Source organism: Vanellus vanellus (genome assembly GCF_965231255.1).
Source record: "Vanellus vanellus genome assembly, chromosome: 7".
NCBI classification, from domain to species: domain Eukaryota; kingdom Metazoa; phylum Chordata; class Aves; order Charadriiformes; family Charadriidae; genus Vanellus; species Vanellus vanellus.
The window spans coordinates 3,435,834-3,451,488 of NC_138912.1; the positions used below are offsets into that span (position 1 = coordinate 3,435,834).

Genomic DNA, 15,655 nt, shown 5'->3' on the forward strand with positions numbered 1-15,655 from the left:
GTTAAATAACACGAAGGAAGTTTAAAAACAGAACATAACTTTAACTTCCCTAAATTCATAAAATTCACCTGTTTCTAAGTCCGAAGTTTTCAGATCCAGAATAGATGATTGTGGTCAGTACTACTGCTGTAGCTCTTGGATGTGAAGTGTTAGAAGGTGCGAGCTGCTTTTTCACATTGCTAGAGATAATTAGCATTTTCTGTCCAACGAGTCGACATACTTCAAATTTATTTTCATAGCGGTAACTACTGGACTTGGGAAGTAATTTTGAGAGAGAGACTGTGTATAGCAAAGAGAACCAGATACAGATTCAATCTAGACAGTTTTATCAGAGAAATGACATTACTGCCCAGGTTTTTATGTACTTTTATAGTAGCGAAGAAGTTTTAAACCATGCATGGCAGATCCGTCCCGCCCCACCGAACAGCACCACTAACTTCATTAAATCAGATGTTTGCGGGCTTCACGCAACACCCGAGCGAAGAGCTGCTGTACCTGTACAAACGCCTTCCGCAGACCTCCTGCGAAGGCGTACAGTGCTGTAAGGCCAATACAGGTTTGGCTTATTACTGTCAAACAGATAAAAGACGACAAACTGCTTAAAGGTTTAGTTAAAGGTTCTTTGTACCTGCTGTAACCCCTCCTCCAGAAAGACAGACCCGGGGTTTGCTCACTTAGAAACAGCTCAGGTGCCAAAGGTAAAAGGATGCTGCTGCTTCTTTCTCCAAAGCAGAGGTTCCCCTCCTGAAGTTGATCAGCTGCGAGACCCATTTTGATATGTGCTGTATTATAGTGAAGTAATCAGACAGGCGGTGGGCATGACATGAAGCCATCATGAGTCTGAGGATGTGCTTCACGGTGACAACTTAATTGTCCGCCTCCATTAGTCTTAAAAAAACAACGGAATATTTTCATGCATTGCAGGTTAAGATGAAAACAAATGCATTTCAGTATTAGAGTATTTCAGAAAATCAGGCAATATAATACAGGTGAAAATGTGTAAAGGTAACTATTAATTACAGTGAAGATCCAAACTAAAACAAAGCTACAAATGTTGGGTAGGTCTGAAAGCACAGAATTTCCCCCTTTGCCCCTTAATTCTCTACTTGGTCTCTGATTTAGGCAGAAGACCTGGAGCTATTCATGCATTATCTCCTAGCTGCCTGGAAGAGAAGCAAAAAAGGATGGAAAACTTCAACTCCATCTTTTCTACCTACCAGCTAACTAGAAAAGGGCACAACGCTGTTCCGTGCAGGGGAAGGAACCAATTCATTTATCCTTCCTTTAGAGCAATGTTTAGAAGCGTACACAGCCTCCAACCATCCCTGCCGCCTTCTCAGCTCACCCCTGCGCAATTTCTTGCTCAGGGCAGCCTGGGAAGGTACAACACAGCACATTTCTATCAGGGAAAGTAGTTTTGTTTCATTAGCTAAAAAAATACAATTGGAAATTTTTTTAAGTCTTGATTTCTAGTTAGCAGATTTAAAGTTAAGAAACCTTCCAGTTTTTATCTCTTACCCTCACTGCAAATGAAATGAGTCCAGAAACAAAGATTTCAAGTGATTCCATACTGACTTGGTGGTGTCGGTGGATGAGAAGCTCACCATGAGCGGGCAATGTGTGCTCACAGCCCAGCGAGCCCCCGGCAGCGTGGCCAGCGGGGCGAGGGGGTGTTGTGCCCCTCTGCTGCACTCTGCTCTGGGGAGACCCCCCCGCAGTGCTGCCTCCAGCTCGGGGGGTCCCCACAGCAGAAGGACACGGAGCTGTTGGAGCGGGGCTGGAGGAGGCCCCGGAGCTGCTGGGAGGGCTGGAGCCCCTCTGCTGGGAGGATGGGCTGGGAGAGGTGGGGGGGTGAGCCTGGAGAAGAGAAGGCTCCGGGGAGACCTCAGAGCCCCTTCCAGTATCTGAAGGGGCCTACAAGAGAGCCGGGGAAGGACTGTTTACAAGGGCATGGAGTGATAGGACAAGGGGGGGTGGCTTCAAACTGGGAGAGGGGAGATTTAGATGAGGTATGAGGAAGAAATGTTTCCCTGTGGGGGCGGTGAGCCCCTGGCGCAGGGTGCCCCGAGAAGCTGTGGCTGCCCCATCCCTGGAGGTGGTCAAGGCCGGGTTGGACGGGGCTGGGAGCAACCTGGGCTGGGGGGAGGTGTCCTTGCCCAGGGCAGGGGGTGGCACTGGGTGGACTTCAAGGTCCCTTCCAACCCAAACCATTCTGTGATTCCATGACAGACCAACAGTGCGGCAGGCAGGCCTGGCGCTTCAGGATTTCCCACCAGAATGGCCCTTTGGACGGAAGCTTTCAGTGCTGGGACATGTGTGGAAACACAAAGCAGTGTTTCCAGGGGAAGTTTTAGCACAAACCAGCTCAGCTTTGTGACAGATTAGGAGAATATACGCTGCAGGCAAAAAGTCTGAAACCAGACGACAGCACAAAACAGGGGAACTATGAGAAGACTGAATTACTAAGACAAGATAAGTAGCCAGAAGGGATAAAAGAGAAATTCCCTGATAAAACTACCACTACGACAGCCCGCCTTGTAGGAGCTTCTGCTCCTCCACAAGTCAAACGCTACGGTACTGAAGCCTCTGAGAGCAGCGCAGCGTTTCATTAGTAAGGATGCTAAAGGTACCCGTGGATCTAGATGCAACGATACACACCGCGGCTGTGCAAAGAGTCTGCATGACAAGCGCTGCATAGAGTTACGTGATTTCTCTGTAAGACAAAACACCTTTTTAGGAACAGAAATCTAAACTCAGATTAAACCATCTAAGATGCACTGCAAACCTGGGTATTTTGGAGGGCACTGGACCCTGCAAGCTCTCCGTAAATGTCACTGTCGGACCAGGAGGATCATCCTGGCTGATGTACCGCATGTTCCACCGACTGCTTTTACAACATGCTCCTATTTTGGACCCTCCTCAGTCTTGAGCACTTTCACCCAAGTAGTACATAGAGGAGACTTAAAAATATAACCAACGCCCTTATGGGACAAATCAATAATTTAAAGAGAAAACCTTAACTTTTCCGTAATTGAATCTTATTTTTAAAAAAAAGTCAATTTTGAACACAGTAACATTAAATAAAAAAAAAAAAAAAATCAGAGCTGTTTCAAACCTTTATTTTTCAACTGCAGTGAAACAGCATCTTAGAGGAACAATTAAGTTGCCCTACTGACTACCCAACTGCATCCTGTAATGTCAACTATAGCACAGATGAGACACATTGATTGTTTCTACATTCTAGCAATTAAATTCTTTCCCCTCAAGATGACTTTTTAGAATATTAATACGATCTAGCACAAAAGCTAGAGACAATGTGGAAGGCAAAAAAAAACCCCACTCTTGTACTTTAAGGGGCTTTTGCCAAAAATACTAATACTTTTAATAAATATTCTAAGAATAGGGTTTTGAGAACACAGTTATTTAGCATATGAATTTACATTTTTTGCTAAGATTCCAAATCTACTTTCATATTATTTTGTCTTTATATAGAAAAGAATACATACTTCTTAATATTAAGGGAAGCCGGGTTAGTTTGCAATTTTTTATGAATAAATAGGCAAGTGATCAAACATTAAACACTATTAAAAAGACGAGGTGCCAAAAACTTATTCTGCTCTGGAAATCAATAGGAAAAGAAATTTGATCGCCCATTTCCTTCAATATTCTACTTATTTCTGGGATGAGAAATACAGTCAAGAACTTGACGGAAATTCCAGACACAGGCATCACCGATGCCTTTTCTTCCATTGCAGGAGATGAGCCACGTTAACCACATCTCATACTGAGGCGCACATCAATTCACCGCTTCTGCTCCCAATTAAATACCCATTTAGCCGCTACTCTGAGGAGGGGGAAAGGCTTGAGTCGTTACGCCAGAGGCGTCACCAGCCTGGGGTCACCAGGATTGTGGTAAGGACAGGATCAGTTGGGCTCTGTCCTCTGGAGCTCTGAGCTCAAACACAGCAGAAAAACTTACTGGGCAGCACCGTCACTGCAGGTTTTAAAGCCCGAATATAAAGTCCCAACTCCACAGCAACAGTCTAGAACAGTCAGTAAGAAGTATTCAGCATCGTGTCTTTAGAGACATTTCCAGGCAGTACTTAAAAAGGTAGTGAAAAAATTTGATTAAGTAGTAAAAATAAACAAGCATTTTATCAAATGTTAATCTGTGTCAAATGTTCATCTATTCATTAGCCTCAATATCTCACAAACAGAGGCCAAATAACGGTTTCAAAAGTATCTTCTACAAACTAAAAGACAAACTTACAAACAAAAGACAACCTCTTACATCCATCTTCTCCAAACTAATGTAGATTTACCATTGAAAATTTTAAGGATAGAAAATAAGTTTTATTGGGGTATGTTGCCTGGACACTGCCAACCGAAATACTGAAGTCTAGCAAAATCTTCCTATTAAGAAGAAATTGCATTGATATGCAGAAACCGTATCAATTCTATAAGACCCAAAACCCACATGGACTAAATCTTCGCAGCCTGTTTTATTCCGTTATTATCTTCTAGCGGAACTGCCCTTTCCGCTCCTGCTTAAATTACCATCCCGTGTGAATTTTAATCCTTGAACGGAAATCTATATGAGAAAATGAGTCTTCTGTTTAATATTTTGTGCATTATTCTAAGGTCTTTATTGTGAATCACTTCCATGAAGGAGCATCTTGAAGAAGCCATGCCAGACTTCCCTTTAGTCGCAAAGGTCAGAAGTGCTCAATAGCTTTTACAAGGCTACTTTAGCTTCTGGAAGTAAACTTTTTACTAAAACAAATCACTAACCAATTTCTGCAGAGGGGGAACAAACAAATCAAGAGTAGACTACAGTAGTTCTTGGTGGGAAAAGTTACTCAAAGCTGTATCCACCATTAATTTGGCTACTTTTTACTCCTTTGAAATTATGAATTATGCTGGGTTTCAGCGTTCAATTTTGTCTTTGATATTGAAGTTATTCTAAGGTGTACTCCCAACTATTCACCAGCAAATATATTATTAGAACCTATGTAACAGAATACCACAGTGCCAAATGAAATAGGTTAAAATCCTGGTGATAGGAGTTAACTAGTTAGCGCAGAGCCCACGTGGAAGTAGTTCCCTTGTAAAGTTGGGTGGAGTGATAATTATTAAGATTAATAAATATGGCAATACAAAGTGAAAATAAGACAAGTTAGACATAAATTCTTAAGATTTCATTAGTATAGCAAAATCAGGTAACTAAATGATGCGAATAGTAATTTTCACCATCTTTTTATTTCCTACACACATTAATTAACTCACATTCTCTCTCACCACCTCTAGACTGTAAGATGCTTAGTAGAAAAAATGGATCTTAATGGCTTGCTAACACTGACAATTCCTTGCATCCTCGGCATTTGTCATTTTCAGGTTGAAATAGGAAATTTAACGGCTCGCTTAAAAGTGTCTTAAGCTAATTTTTGAGTGATTAGTGCTTATCTGGATCCTGTTCTTCCAAGATGTGGCACGCAGTAATGCCATGTCATCCAATTAACGTGACCCAGAAAGAGACACTGTGATACTCTTAATTCCTGCTTCACCTGGCCTACTTAAAAGCACAGAGTTAAGCTGCTCTACTAATGCTTGCAGGATTTGGGCCTTAACATTACAAACTAGGTAATAAAAAGGTAAACAGAAGGGGTGTCAACTGAAACGAGAAAGGCTGAGATTGAGGAGAGGGAGGAAGGCTTTCCCTTGAGGCAGAAAGCAGAGGCACAGGCTGCTCAGAGCCCGTGTGGGCTCCGTCCTTGGAGGTTTCGAGGGACAACTGGATAAAGCCCTCAGCAGCCCGGTCCTGAACTCGAATTATGCCTATTCGGCGATCTTACAAGTACCCAACATATCCCATCATGAGCATTTAATAGTCTTAAAATGATTCATGCTAATAACGTGTGACTGTGTTAAAAAAGAAGAAAACCCATCCGTATTTCTAAGCTTGTTGCTGGATACCCTCCCACAGGCCATATGCTTAAAACCAAATGGTTATGACTCCTCAAACTCTTGTTTTCAATCCCTTATACAGCAACAAAATTAGAACAAGTTCACTCTACTGCCAGCGTGCAAAAAATAAACTCATTAACATATATTCTCAAAATCATTTAAAAAAAAAATAATAAAACATGAAGCCAAAACCAGCAAATCCACCACGCTAATCCCTAATGGGATGGCCCCAGCAAGTTGGCCACCTTGCGTGCGTGCCTTGAGGGAGGCATCCAAATGGTCCCCCTTGGATCTACATCACCAGCTTCACCATAGAACGGGCCCTGGGGACATCGCTTTAACACCTCCTGAAAGCGCTGGATTTCAGCCGCGCGCATTATATCGCACGCGCGCACCCAGGCATCTTGTGCCACACAAACCCCAAAGCACCTTTGAGATGTTCTCAGGGCCTCCAAGAACGGCCGGAGGCCAAAGGAACGCTGCCCCTCTCAGTGCTCCTGCTCGGTGAGCGCTCAGTGAGGAAGCCGGGCGGCTCTTTACTCCTCTCCCTGAGGGCTTCAGGCACCTTCGCTGATGGGCAGCTATTCGACAGATTTCGTTTCTCTTTCTTTCCTGAATACCATTCAAATTCTGCACAGAAAACAGTTTAGTGCCAAGTCTGTCCTGCGGTACTCGTTATTACAGTACGCGCGTCTTCATTGTTTTCCGAACACAACAACTCCGTTCCACAAACGGAAAAAGCAAAGGCTGAGGGATGCAAAGCCCAAAGCAAAACAAACACAGAAACCCCACAGAGGTTCCCGCTGCCTTCAATTCCAAAATTAACAGCCGCGTATAAAACGGGTTTTCAAGGCAGCACTCAACTGCCCTACTGTCATCCTCTGCCTTTTTGCAACACTTTGGCTCATTCGCTATAAACCCAACTTCCACAGGGCGTCAGTGGTTCTCCCTAGGGACACAACTAGAGTGTGGCATCATCAAAAATCTCATTTTAGGTTCCCTTTGCACTGGTATCGGTCCCTCTCAGAAAGCAAGATGACAGAAACAGCAGGCTCAGGGTCCTCAGCTCCGGGGCTCCGTCAGGCGCGGAGTAACGTCGCTGAGAGCTGCAATTGCAAAGCCATTTTTGAGCAGTCCCGGACTAGACCCGTCTCCCTGTGAAGGAATTTCAGAGATTTTAATTACAAAGTTCTCGCCTGTGTTTAATGAGCACATCAAAATAAAATTCTCAAAGGTCTGTTATTCGATTTTATTTGGCCAAATTTTCACGGGAATGACATCTATGCAAACGCCGATACACAGGCAACTGCCCTAAAATGTAAAGTTTCTGTTGTAAATCTTGTAAGTATATAGTTGCTTTGGGGGTAAACTCAGAAAACCAGAATATTTATCACAGACGAAGTTTTACTGCTTAGACATGTTCCCAAACCCAGCCTATTGCACTGGAGTTTCCTGCACAGGAAAAAAAAAAAAAAAAAAAAAAAAAAAAATCGAGATAGGCATTAAATATGGAGAAAATCCAACCCCATGTTCCAAATTCAGCAATACCGTAGGTAAGTGAACCTTCACTGTGTCCTAATCAGACACGTCAGGCCAGTGTTTGTGATACCAGCATCAACTAATACGTAGATTCATCTCTTGGTTTTCTTGGGCGATTCACGATTGTCAGTCTATTGAAAAACACTAATATTTCACCTAAGGAAAAACGCTTCCGAAGCCACTAATTATCATCTCCATCATGCATAATGCTAGAAGAACATATCGCCCTCACTAATTAAGTTTATGGAGTTTCCATGGGGAGGCTCAGAGGAGAGACAAAACCAGCAAAGACTGAAAGTGAAGAGAACCCAATGGCATAGAGAATATTTCAAGAAAAGGACGTTTTTAGAGGAAACCTATAGATACTCACGATACAGAAACAGCGCTACGCAAAACAAAATTGTCAGAGCCGTGACAGGTGACAAAACCAAGTTCATGAATGCAAGAATTGGGACACTAGAGGAACAGTCTGGGGAGAGTATCTGCAGCTCTAGAACAAAAATATAAAGAAGTCATACAAATATGTAACACTTGCTCAATTTAGTCGTATTTCATATATTCAATATAAAGACCAAAAATAAGGTCAGCTATAGCTAATTTAGAAAAGATATGTGAGAAATGACAGAGTAAGGTTTTTGTCTCATTACTGCAGCACAAACAGATATACGCCAAAACCTGAGTTCGCAAACAAATCCTTCGCCTGAAAGGAGCAGCTACATTAAAAAACCAACCAAGCTCGATAAATTGATCTTGCTAAGCGACAATCAATTATTCTGCAAAATTTACAGTTATAAATGCTGAAATAATATGAATGTTTTCATTCATCCTCCTTATACTCTTCAGAAGGAAAATATTTCACTTTGATGTAAATAGGTAAAAGACAGCCCGAACTGGGCTGCAAATGGCTTCATGCAGCAGAAAATGATAATAACGTGGGTTTTGTCATACAGACTAGAACCAAGATGTTTTTTTTTCTTTTGGAGTCTATCTTTAATAGAAATTGATTATGGAAAAAAGTTATTCTGTTCAGCAAGGTTGTTTGGTTTGGTTTTCTTTAAACAATTTATCTTTTACATCAATTTCAAGCAGCTCTTAAGAAAGCTCTCCTGCAAGAAAAACATTTTGAAAGAAGCCAAAACAAACTCTGCCAATGCCAGAGCTGAAATGCCTTTCTTTTTTCCCCAAATTTATACTGAGAAACAAACCAACTATAATATATGCCAACAGATATGCGCACGGCTTTAAATGAGAGTTAGAGACCTCTTAGAGAAGAGCCTGTTTCATGCCGAGATTCTCTCACTGTGTTACTGTAAAGCATTAATGCGGTGGGGCATTCACCATCAACCGATATCCCATTCCTACCACAAAAATCAATGCTGCAGTTACCTAACCAACTGCTTTTTGCTAGCTAAACTGCAAACAAGAACATGTTCTCAAGTTACGTCATTAGCGAGGACAGATATTAGATTAATCGGTAGGCTCGTCGCGTGCTTCTGCGGCGCCGGGTTCCCCAACCCAGCTATCTCCTGCAAATTCCCTACCCATAGGTATAGTTCCAGCGTATGGCTGAAATTTTAAAAATTATCTTCTGTGATTTAGAATGTCTTTTTACTGCTTAACATCGCACAGATGGGGAAAATATTTTGAATATTTGAACTCTTACCTACTGTATTTCTCTCTCCCGCTATTAGAAAGTTTATCCAGGTCACTCCAAACCACCGAAACGCTGACACTTTTGCCCCAGATGTGTTTAACAGTTAGACTAGGCGCTGCCAGATGCAAAACCAACCAAACACCAAACTAGGCACAGCCAGATGCAAAAAAACAAAAAGGCCTTACACCATTCCAGCACCCCTTTCTAGGGCTTCACTGGGAGTCCTTACAGGCAGCCTCTTCAGCTCACCAAAAAACCAAAGCACAAGAAGATGCCAAACATCTCTTACCATCTTTGATTCCCTCTCCTCCACCCCGAGAGGAAAATAAAATCCACCTAAATCAGCAGACGGTACTGGGTGGTGTCATGAGCTCAATTCGCAAAGGCTGTGGCGCTGAAGTCCACAAGAATTTCCCAACTTCTGTTCTTCCTGCTTACTTGGAGAATTCCCTCTGGGATGACTTTGGGTGGTTTGTACTGTACGTTCAAGGCGGGCTGCCACTCTCCTTAAGCTAGACAGGGATTAGCAGTAACAAAAGTTTAAAAAAAAATAGTATCTTTTTAGATGAGATGCACTGGGAGCACGAGGCCTGAAAAAGCAGAACGAACTTCTCTAGTGGTTTATGCCAAACAAGAGATGGCAGAAATAGCTCAGAAAACATACCGAATACTTATTAAAAGTGAACTGATGTCCAGGAACAATCACTTCATATTTATGCAACGCTGAAGTAGCAAAGGTGGTCGGTGCAAAGCCCAAGAAACCTCCGCAGCAGAGGAGGAGACAACCTCTCATGTGCCCCAACAGAAGCATTCACACACCATCTTCCCCCTCAGTCATTCACTGTTCAGGTTAAACTACCAAGCAAAAGGTACGGAAGAAATAAATTAACTCCAGGGTCTAAATTCCCTTAATTTCACCCGATCCTCTAAATTCACCCTCCGATATCCGGGTGCCACACTGCAGCGTAACACACAGGACAGGAGGAGAAGACCGAGCACAGAACTCGGCCACGAGCTGCTGCACAAACGCAGCAGAAACCACGACATCTCGGGGAATTTGTCCGTGACCTAGATTCGGTTTCGAGTATCAGAGTTAACCTTTTGCTGAAGTTTATAATGTGGTTCCTTTGTTTTAGAAGGTAAACTTAAAAAAAAAAAAAAAAAAAAAAAATCTGTAGCGCACACTGTTGAAATAAGGGTTGTAATTTCATCTTTATTATGTCACTTAATTGCCAGCAGGATTTTGTAGCCCACAGCGTTTAGAATTCAGGAGGCGTATTTTAGAGCTGCGGTATATTTTCTGAACCCAAGCTTACGTTTAAATGAGTCTTTCCCTTATTTCTATTACATTTTAGTAGCAATGGAACAAGCAAGTACACACTAGCTGCTACTAAAACAGGTTCTTTCCATTTCACCTACGCATCGGGTCAGCTGAATAAATAAATCCTTCCATGGTTTTGTCTCAGCAGTCATTTACAGCGGGGTCCAAGGAGATGTCATGGTGTTACCCTCATTCCAGGGCTACATTTAGATGCTGTCAGCATACGCTAAAGGCTTGCACTGTAACAGAGAATTGGTTTTTAATTTATTTATATTTACCACATGTATATGAATATACACATATGACAGCAGTTTGGTAAAATTGTTCTAATTTATGGTAAAACTTGCAAGAAACAGCTAAACTAAAGAAATCGCCATGAACAGCCTTGTGGCTCGTGGCCGACCCATCAAAAGCACCAGGACGCACGCGCCGGGCTGCCCCCCCGACCTGCGGCCACGCAGACGGGAGGGAGGACTGAGCCTGGGAGCCCTCTGAAGGAGCAGTTCTCCACAGAGATGAGGGGGAAAAGCAGAATTTCTCGTTTTCAATCCCTTCACAGCACTTCTTCAATAATCCTCAAGCCCCCCTTAAACAAGGCGGGGGGGGGGGGGGGGGCGGTGGAGAATTTTGCACAATCCCATTCCTATTTTCCTTCACAATATGTCCTTTTTTGACCTCCCCGCCTTTCACTTTTGGTGCAGGAAATGCAAAGATCTGATTTAAATGTTTCTTTTGTACTTGTATTTCATAAATTAAGCGCTTGTATATGGGTGTCAGATGTTGGCTTAATTGAAATCTTTCTGTCATCGTAATGAGTAACTAATTGCTTTTTTCTTCCAATTTTTTTAGCGTGGAATTGGATTTTAAACAGCAAGAAGATAAACTACAGCCAGTTTTGAGAAAACTTCATCCTATTGAGGAAACTCAGGTTGCACCTTTGCCTTATTCTCAGGAGAGCTACTCCTCCACTCCCAAGCAAAAATCCAAAACTGAGTCAAAAAAGCACGGAAGATGGAAACTCTGGTTCCTTTAACCCAAGTCCATTACCTGTGGAGTTCAAGGCCTCCTTTGAAAGAAGTATTTGGAGTTCTCTCAATCATCTATAACGGGATCTTGGTAGACTGACCAGTGTTACCAGGCCAATGTAGTTCTGACCATTCTGGCAGCGTTCAGTTCTCACCGTATGTACCAAAAAGGCCTTTGTACCTATAAACTCATGTCCGGAAGCAAGGCGCTAGAGAGTACCTTGCCAACTTTTATTTGCAGTTCACCAATGTGGGATGTAAAACCTGAATTGAAATTTGTACAAAGATGGAAAGTAAAACTAGTAAAACTATTTCCCCCCCCCCCCCCCCTTTAGATCTGAAAGCGTCACATTCTAACCTGTTAAATTGTAGGCTGTCATCCTGTACGCAGCTAAATATCACTATTGTTTTAAAGCCTTTTGGGGGTTTGGTTTATTGTCTCTAAATAACGAGGGAAAAAAAAACAAAAAGCAAGCAAGCCTTACGTTTGCAAGGGTCTTCAGTTTTACAAATCCATGTTGATCGGGGAGTGCAGTTTTCAGCACATATATCCTGGACAAAGCACAATTTTTCATGTGGTCCAAGACCAAGAATAATCTCTAAGATGTGACTATATGTATATTTGCCTTCATGCGATGTAGACTTCAACCAAGCTAGCACATTTCCACAGCGCACCATCGTTTCTAATTTAGCTACGGCCTCATCACCAGACAAACGAGTCTGCTGCTCATCTCCAAAGGGGTGAGCGGCGAGAAACCTCCCAAAGTCAGGGCAGCCTTTATCCACACCAAGCTGACAGGGTCAAGGCCGTGGGACAATCAGCTGTCCTAAATCTCACTTTTAATCTTTTGGTACCCTAAAGGTCTAAATGACCCATTCTGGCACAGAAAAAAAACAAAAAAAAACAAACAAACAAAAAACACCAACCCCACAAACAGAACAATCAAAAGCTCTACAGATTGTTGGCCTTTTTCCATAATTTAATATCTTTTTGTAATGCAGCCTTTGGAAAACTTCTACACTATTGCAGAAGGCACCAGACAATTTATAGTATGCATTATGCTTTGAAACCTGTTTGGAAGGAGCAGTAATTTTAAATGCTATTTATTTACTAAGCTTCTCAGATGGGTTTCCCAACATATTTTATCTCGGTCTATTAATTGTACTTGCTAACCAATACGCTTACGGAAGAGATGGGAATCAATTCCCCCCTGCCCCCCCCTTTTTTTTTTACATGACACTTAAAATTTTACTCTGAATTATAAATTGCAACTTTTTCTTTTAAGTACTTGCTACTGTCATAAAACTTGCATCTACAATTACCATTCGAGGGAAAAATTCTCATGCTAGAAGTGGCCAGAGAGTGGGAATCCTCTTATCTTTTTATCTTTTTTTATTTTTCCTCAAGGATTTAAGATAATTTGAGTCAATGTCATGTGACAAACTGGTTTACTAAGAATTTACTAAGAATAAGGTTTGAAATTGCATACCCCGCGGCGTCAGTAAGATACAAATTCTTCAGTCTTTAGGTGGAAGAAATGTAATGATTAGCAGAAGAGTTTGCACATACTAGAAGATTGGAAGTGTTTTCGTTTACACTGTTTTCCTCTTAGCTCAGCATCAAATCCATTACTGCAAGAAAACTTGAGGAAAACAACTCCCCCCCCCCCTCCCCCCAAAGCAAAGAGCAAGAAAAGGAAGTTAAAATGGCAACAGAAATGCAGAAGACGTCTGTGTCCACCTCAAACTGAATTTCAGCATGATTTAATGAAAAAAGTCACCTTTGCAGTAAACCTTCAAGAGGGCTACGAGTTCTCGTGCATAAGCAACCAACATCCTGAAATACTTCTGCGAAAGCTGAACGATTAGAAACGGTGATCCTGTGTACCAGGAAGGAAGTGCAATTGTTTCATGTGGGGAGAAAAATGCGTTTCATGTATTTGATACCATTTTTTAATTGAAAATATAAAACTGTTTACAAGACAGCCCACCCTACACGGTTTAGAAACCCAAGTATTTCCAAACAAAAAATTATTTATTTTTTTTTTCCTAAACAGAAAGAAATATCAGATATGGACATAACGAGAAAAACACCAGTATTCAGTATTATTTTAAAATAGTGTTAATAATTAACGAACTCATCCATGCTAACATGCCGAGTGTTTGGGGTTTTTTATAAGAAATTAAATCGAGCATCTCTCAATGGCAATCAATTCCCAATCGTTAGTGTCACCAATCAGTAGCTTTTCCCATCAGCCTATTCTAAACGCTCTTGTGTGCGGGGACTCTGACACAAAACTGAACTGTTTTTACGTGCGGTTACTGACTCATCCAGAGACCAGTATTCTGCAATCATTTCAAATGACAGAGGTAAATTCACTGGTGAAACATTTAAGAGCTAAAAGTGAAAGTTCTCACGGCGTGTTCTGTACATGTCCAGGCTATTTTCTTAAGAAGTTGCAAAATTTTTAATTTTTTACATTTTTTTAAAACTGGAAAAGCTAACATACATATAGTCTTGCTTAAAATTACATATCGTGTTATATCGTACCATATTATGTAATTTGTAATAAAATGTTTTTGCAAGTGTGTAAAATGTATCATATTGTATTACATTTAGAATCCCTCAGGCTCAGGTTAGATAGACACTGAGAGAAAAACCTAACTCTTTAGAGCTTTTAGTTAAATGTGACTGACAAAGCTATTTTCACCCTAATGTAGAAGACCCTATAAAATGCCGGTATGAGGTTATAACGAAGAAAATGCATCTTTATTTTCAGTGTGGCACATAACGTTGCTTTGCTGAGTTCACGGACAATACCATGCACTTCCATACACTGATTTGCTATACGCACTTCTCCCATATCATGCTTAAAAATACTTTTTAGCCAATAAATACTGCAGTGATTTTATATTACTTGCTATTTTCTGAGTCCATATACTTTCCGTTAAGCAACAGTTACATTCTTTAGTTTAGAACTATTAAGAAACACTATTCATGTGAGTATCACTTGTTTTCTTAAAGAGAAAAAGTCACTGTAAAAATAGTTTAAAAAAAAAAAATCAGGATAAAATGAAAAAAATCATGATTAAAACTGAAAAATCCTACCATCGGTCCAAAGTGTTTGCTTTTTCTTGATTAAGATGCAACACCACCGTCTATGCCTTTAATTTCACTCTATGTTTTAAAGGTTAATCACTTTTTCAAAATCAAATAGGTTCATTTTTCACAAACACTTTCAAATCAAGTACGCTGCTAGGTTATAGCATTTCCTTAGCATCGCATTATATATTAGCACTGGAATTTGTTAACTGGATTGCCACTAAAAATACAACCGCTATAGCGACACAATGCTGTTCTAGTAAAATGAAATGGACTGCATGAAACAATTTTAGTATTATTTCAGCATCCATAAAATACAACTGTGGCTTATTAAAATAATTGGAGTGCTAGAAATTTGCTGTCAATTTGTTTAGGTGAATGCGGTTTGTTCCGATGAACACTGGTAGGGCGTACTCCATCCCCAGTCGCTGCATCACTGAGATTACATTTTACAACATAAACAAGCTCGGTATTAGCGATGGAAGAAAATCATGACCATCACTCAAATACCACTTCAGTTTTTGTGACATTAGCTTGCAATGCATAATTTCAAATGGTTTCAAAAGATAAGAAAACATGTAATTCAATAAAACAAAGTATATATATATTTTTTTTTACGTGGCAGAAGTCCGGGGAAGGAAATGAAGCTTTCTCCCCAACATTTTGGAACCCATCAACCCTAAACTTGACAGATTTTAAGGCTCAGAAAAACAATTCATATCTAGCTTCAACTCCTAAATAACTTTAGCCCCAGAGCTCTCTCCCGTGACCCTCAATAACTCATATTTTTCTTAGACTGGCATTTTACTGCCTTCCAGAATGGCATCCTGCCTTGAAGATGCCAAGAGATGGAGAATCCACCGCTGCCTTTGATCGATCCATTATTGCAGGGTTCACTGCCCACATCAGTGCCATATTCTCTGCTCTACTTTACACTTGACACTCTCACCAGCTCCTCCTCTTCCCTTTGACAGGCGTCACCTTCACCCTACAGAGGTTCTCCTTCACTATCACCGAGGGGCACCTCTAAATCTTCGCTTTATTAACGT

At 41.2% G+C, this 15,655-nt stretch overlaps 1 protein-coding gene across 1 annotated transcript in view; it reads left to right on the top strand.

Moving 5' to 3' along the window:
• Positions 1-11,511, top strand: part of INSYN2A (inhibitory synaptic factor 2A) — a gene marked incomplete at its 3' end in the record, with an annotated part of 33,410 nt that extends 21,899 nt beyond the window's left edge. The window contains exon 3 of the mRNA XM_082486491.1: positions 11,328-11,511. Coding sequence (XP_082342617.1) covers positions 11,328-11,511 — 184 coding nt within the window. The remainder of the gene's footprint in view (positions 1-11,327) is intronic.
• Positions 11,512-15,655: the final 4,144 nt, after the last annotated feature.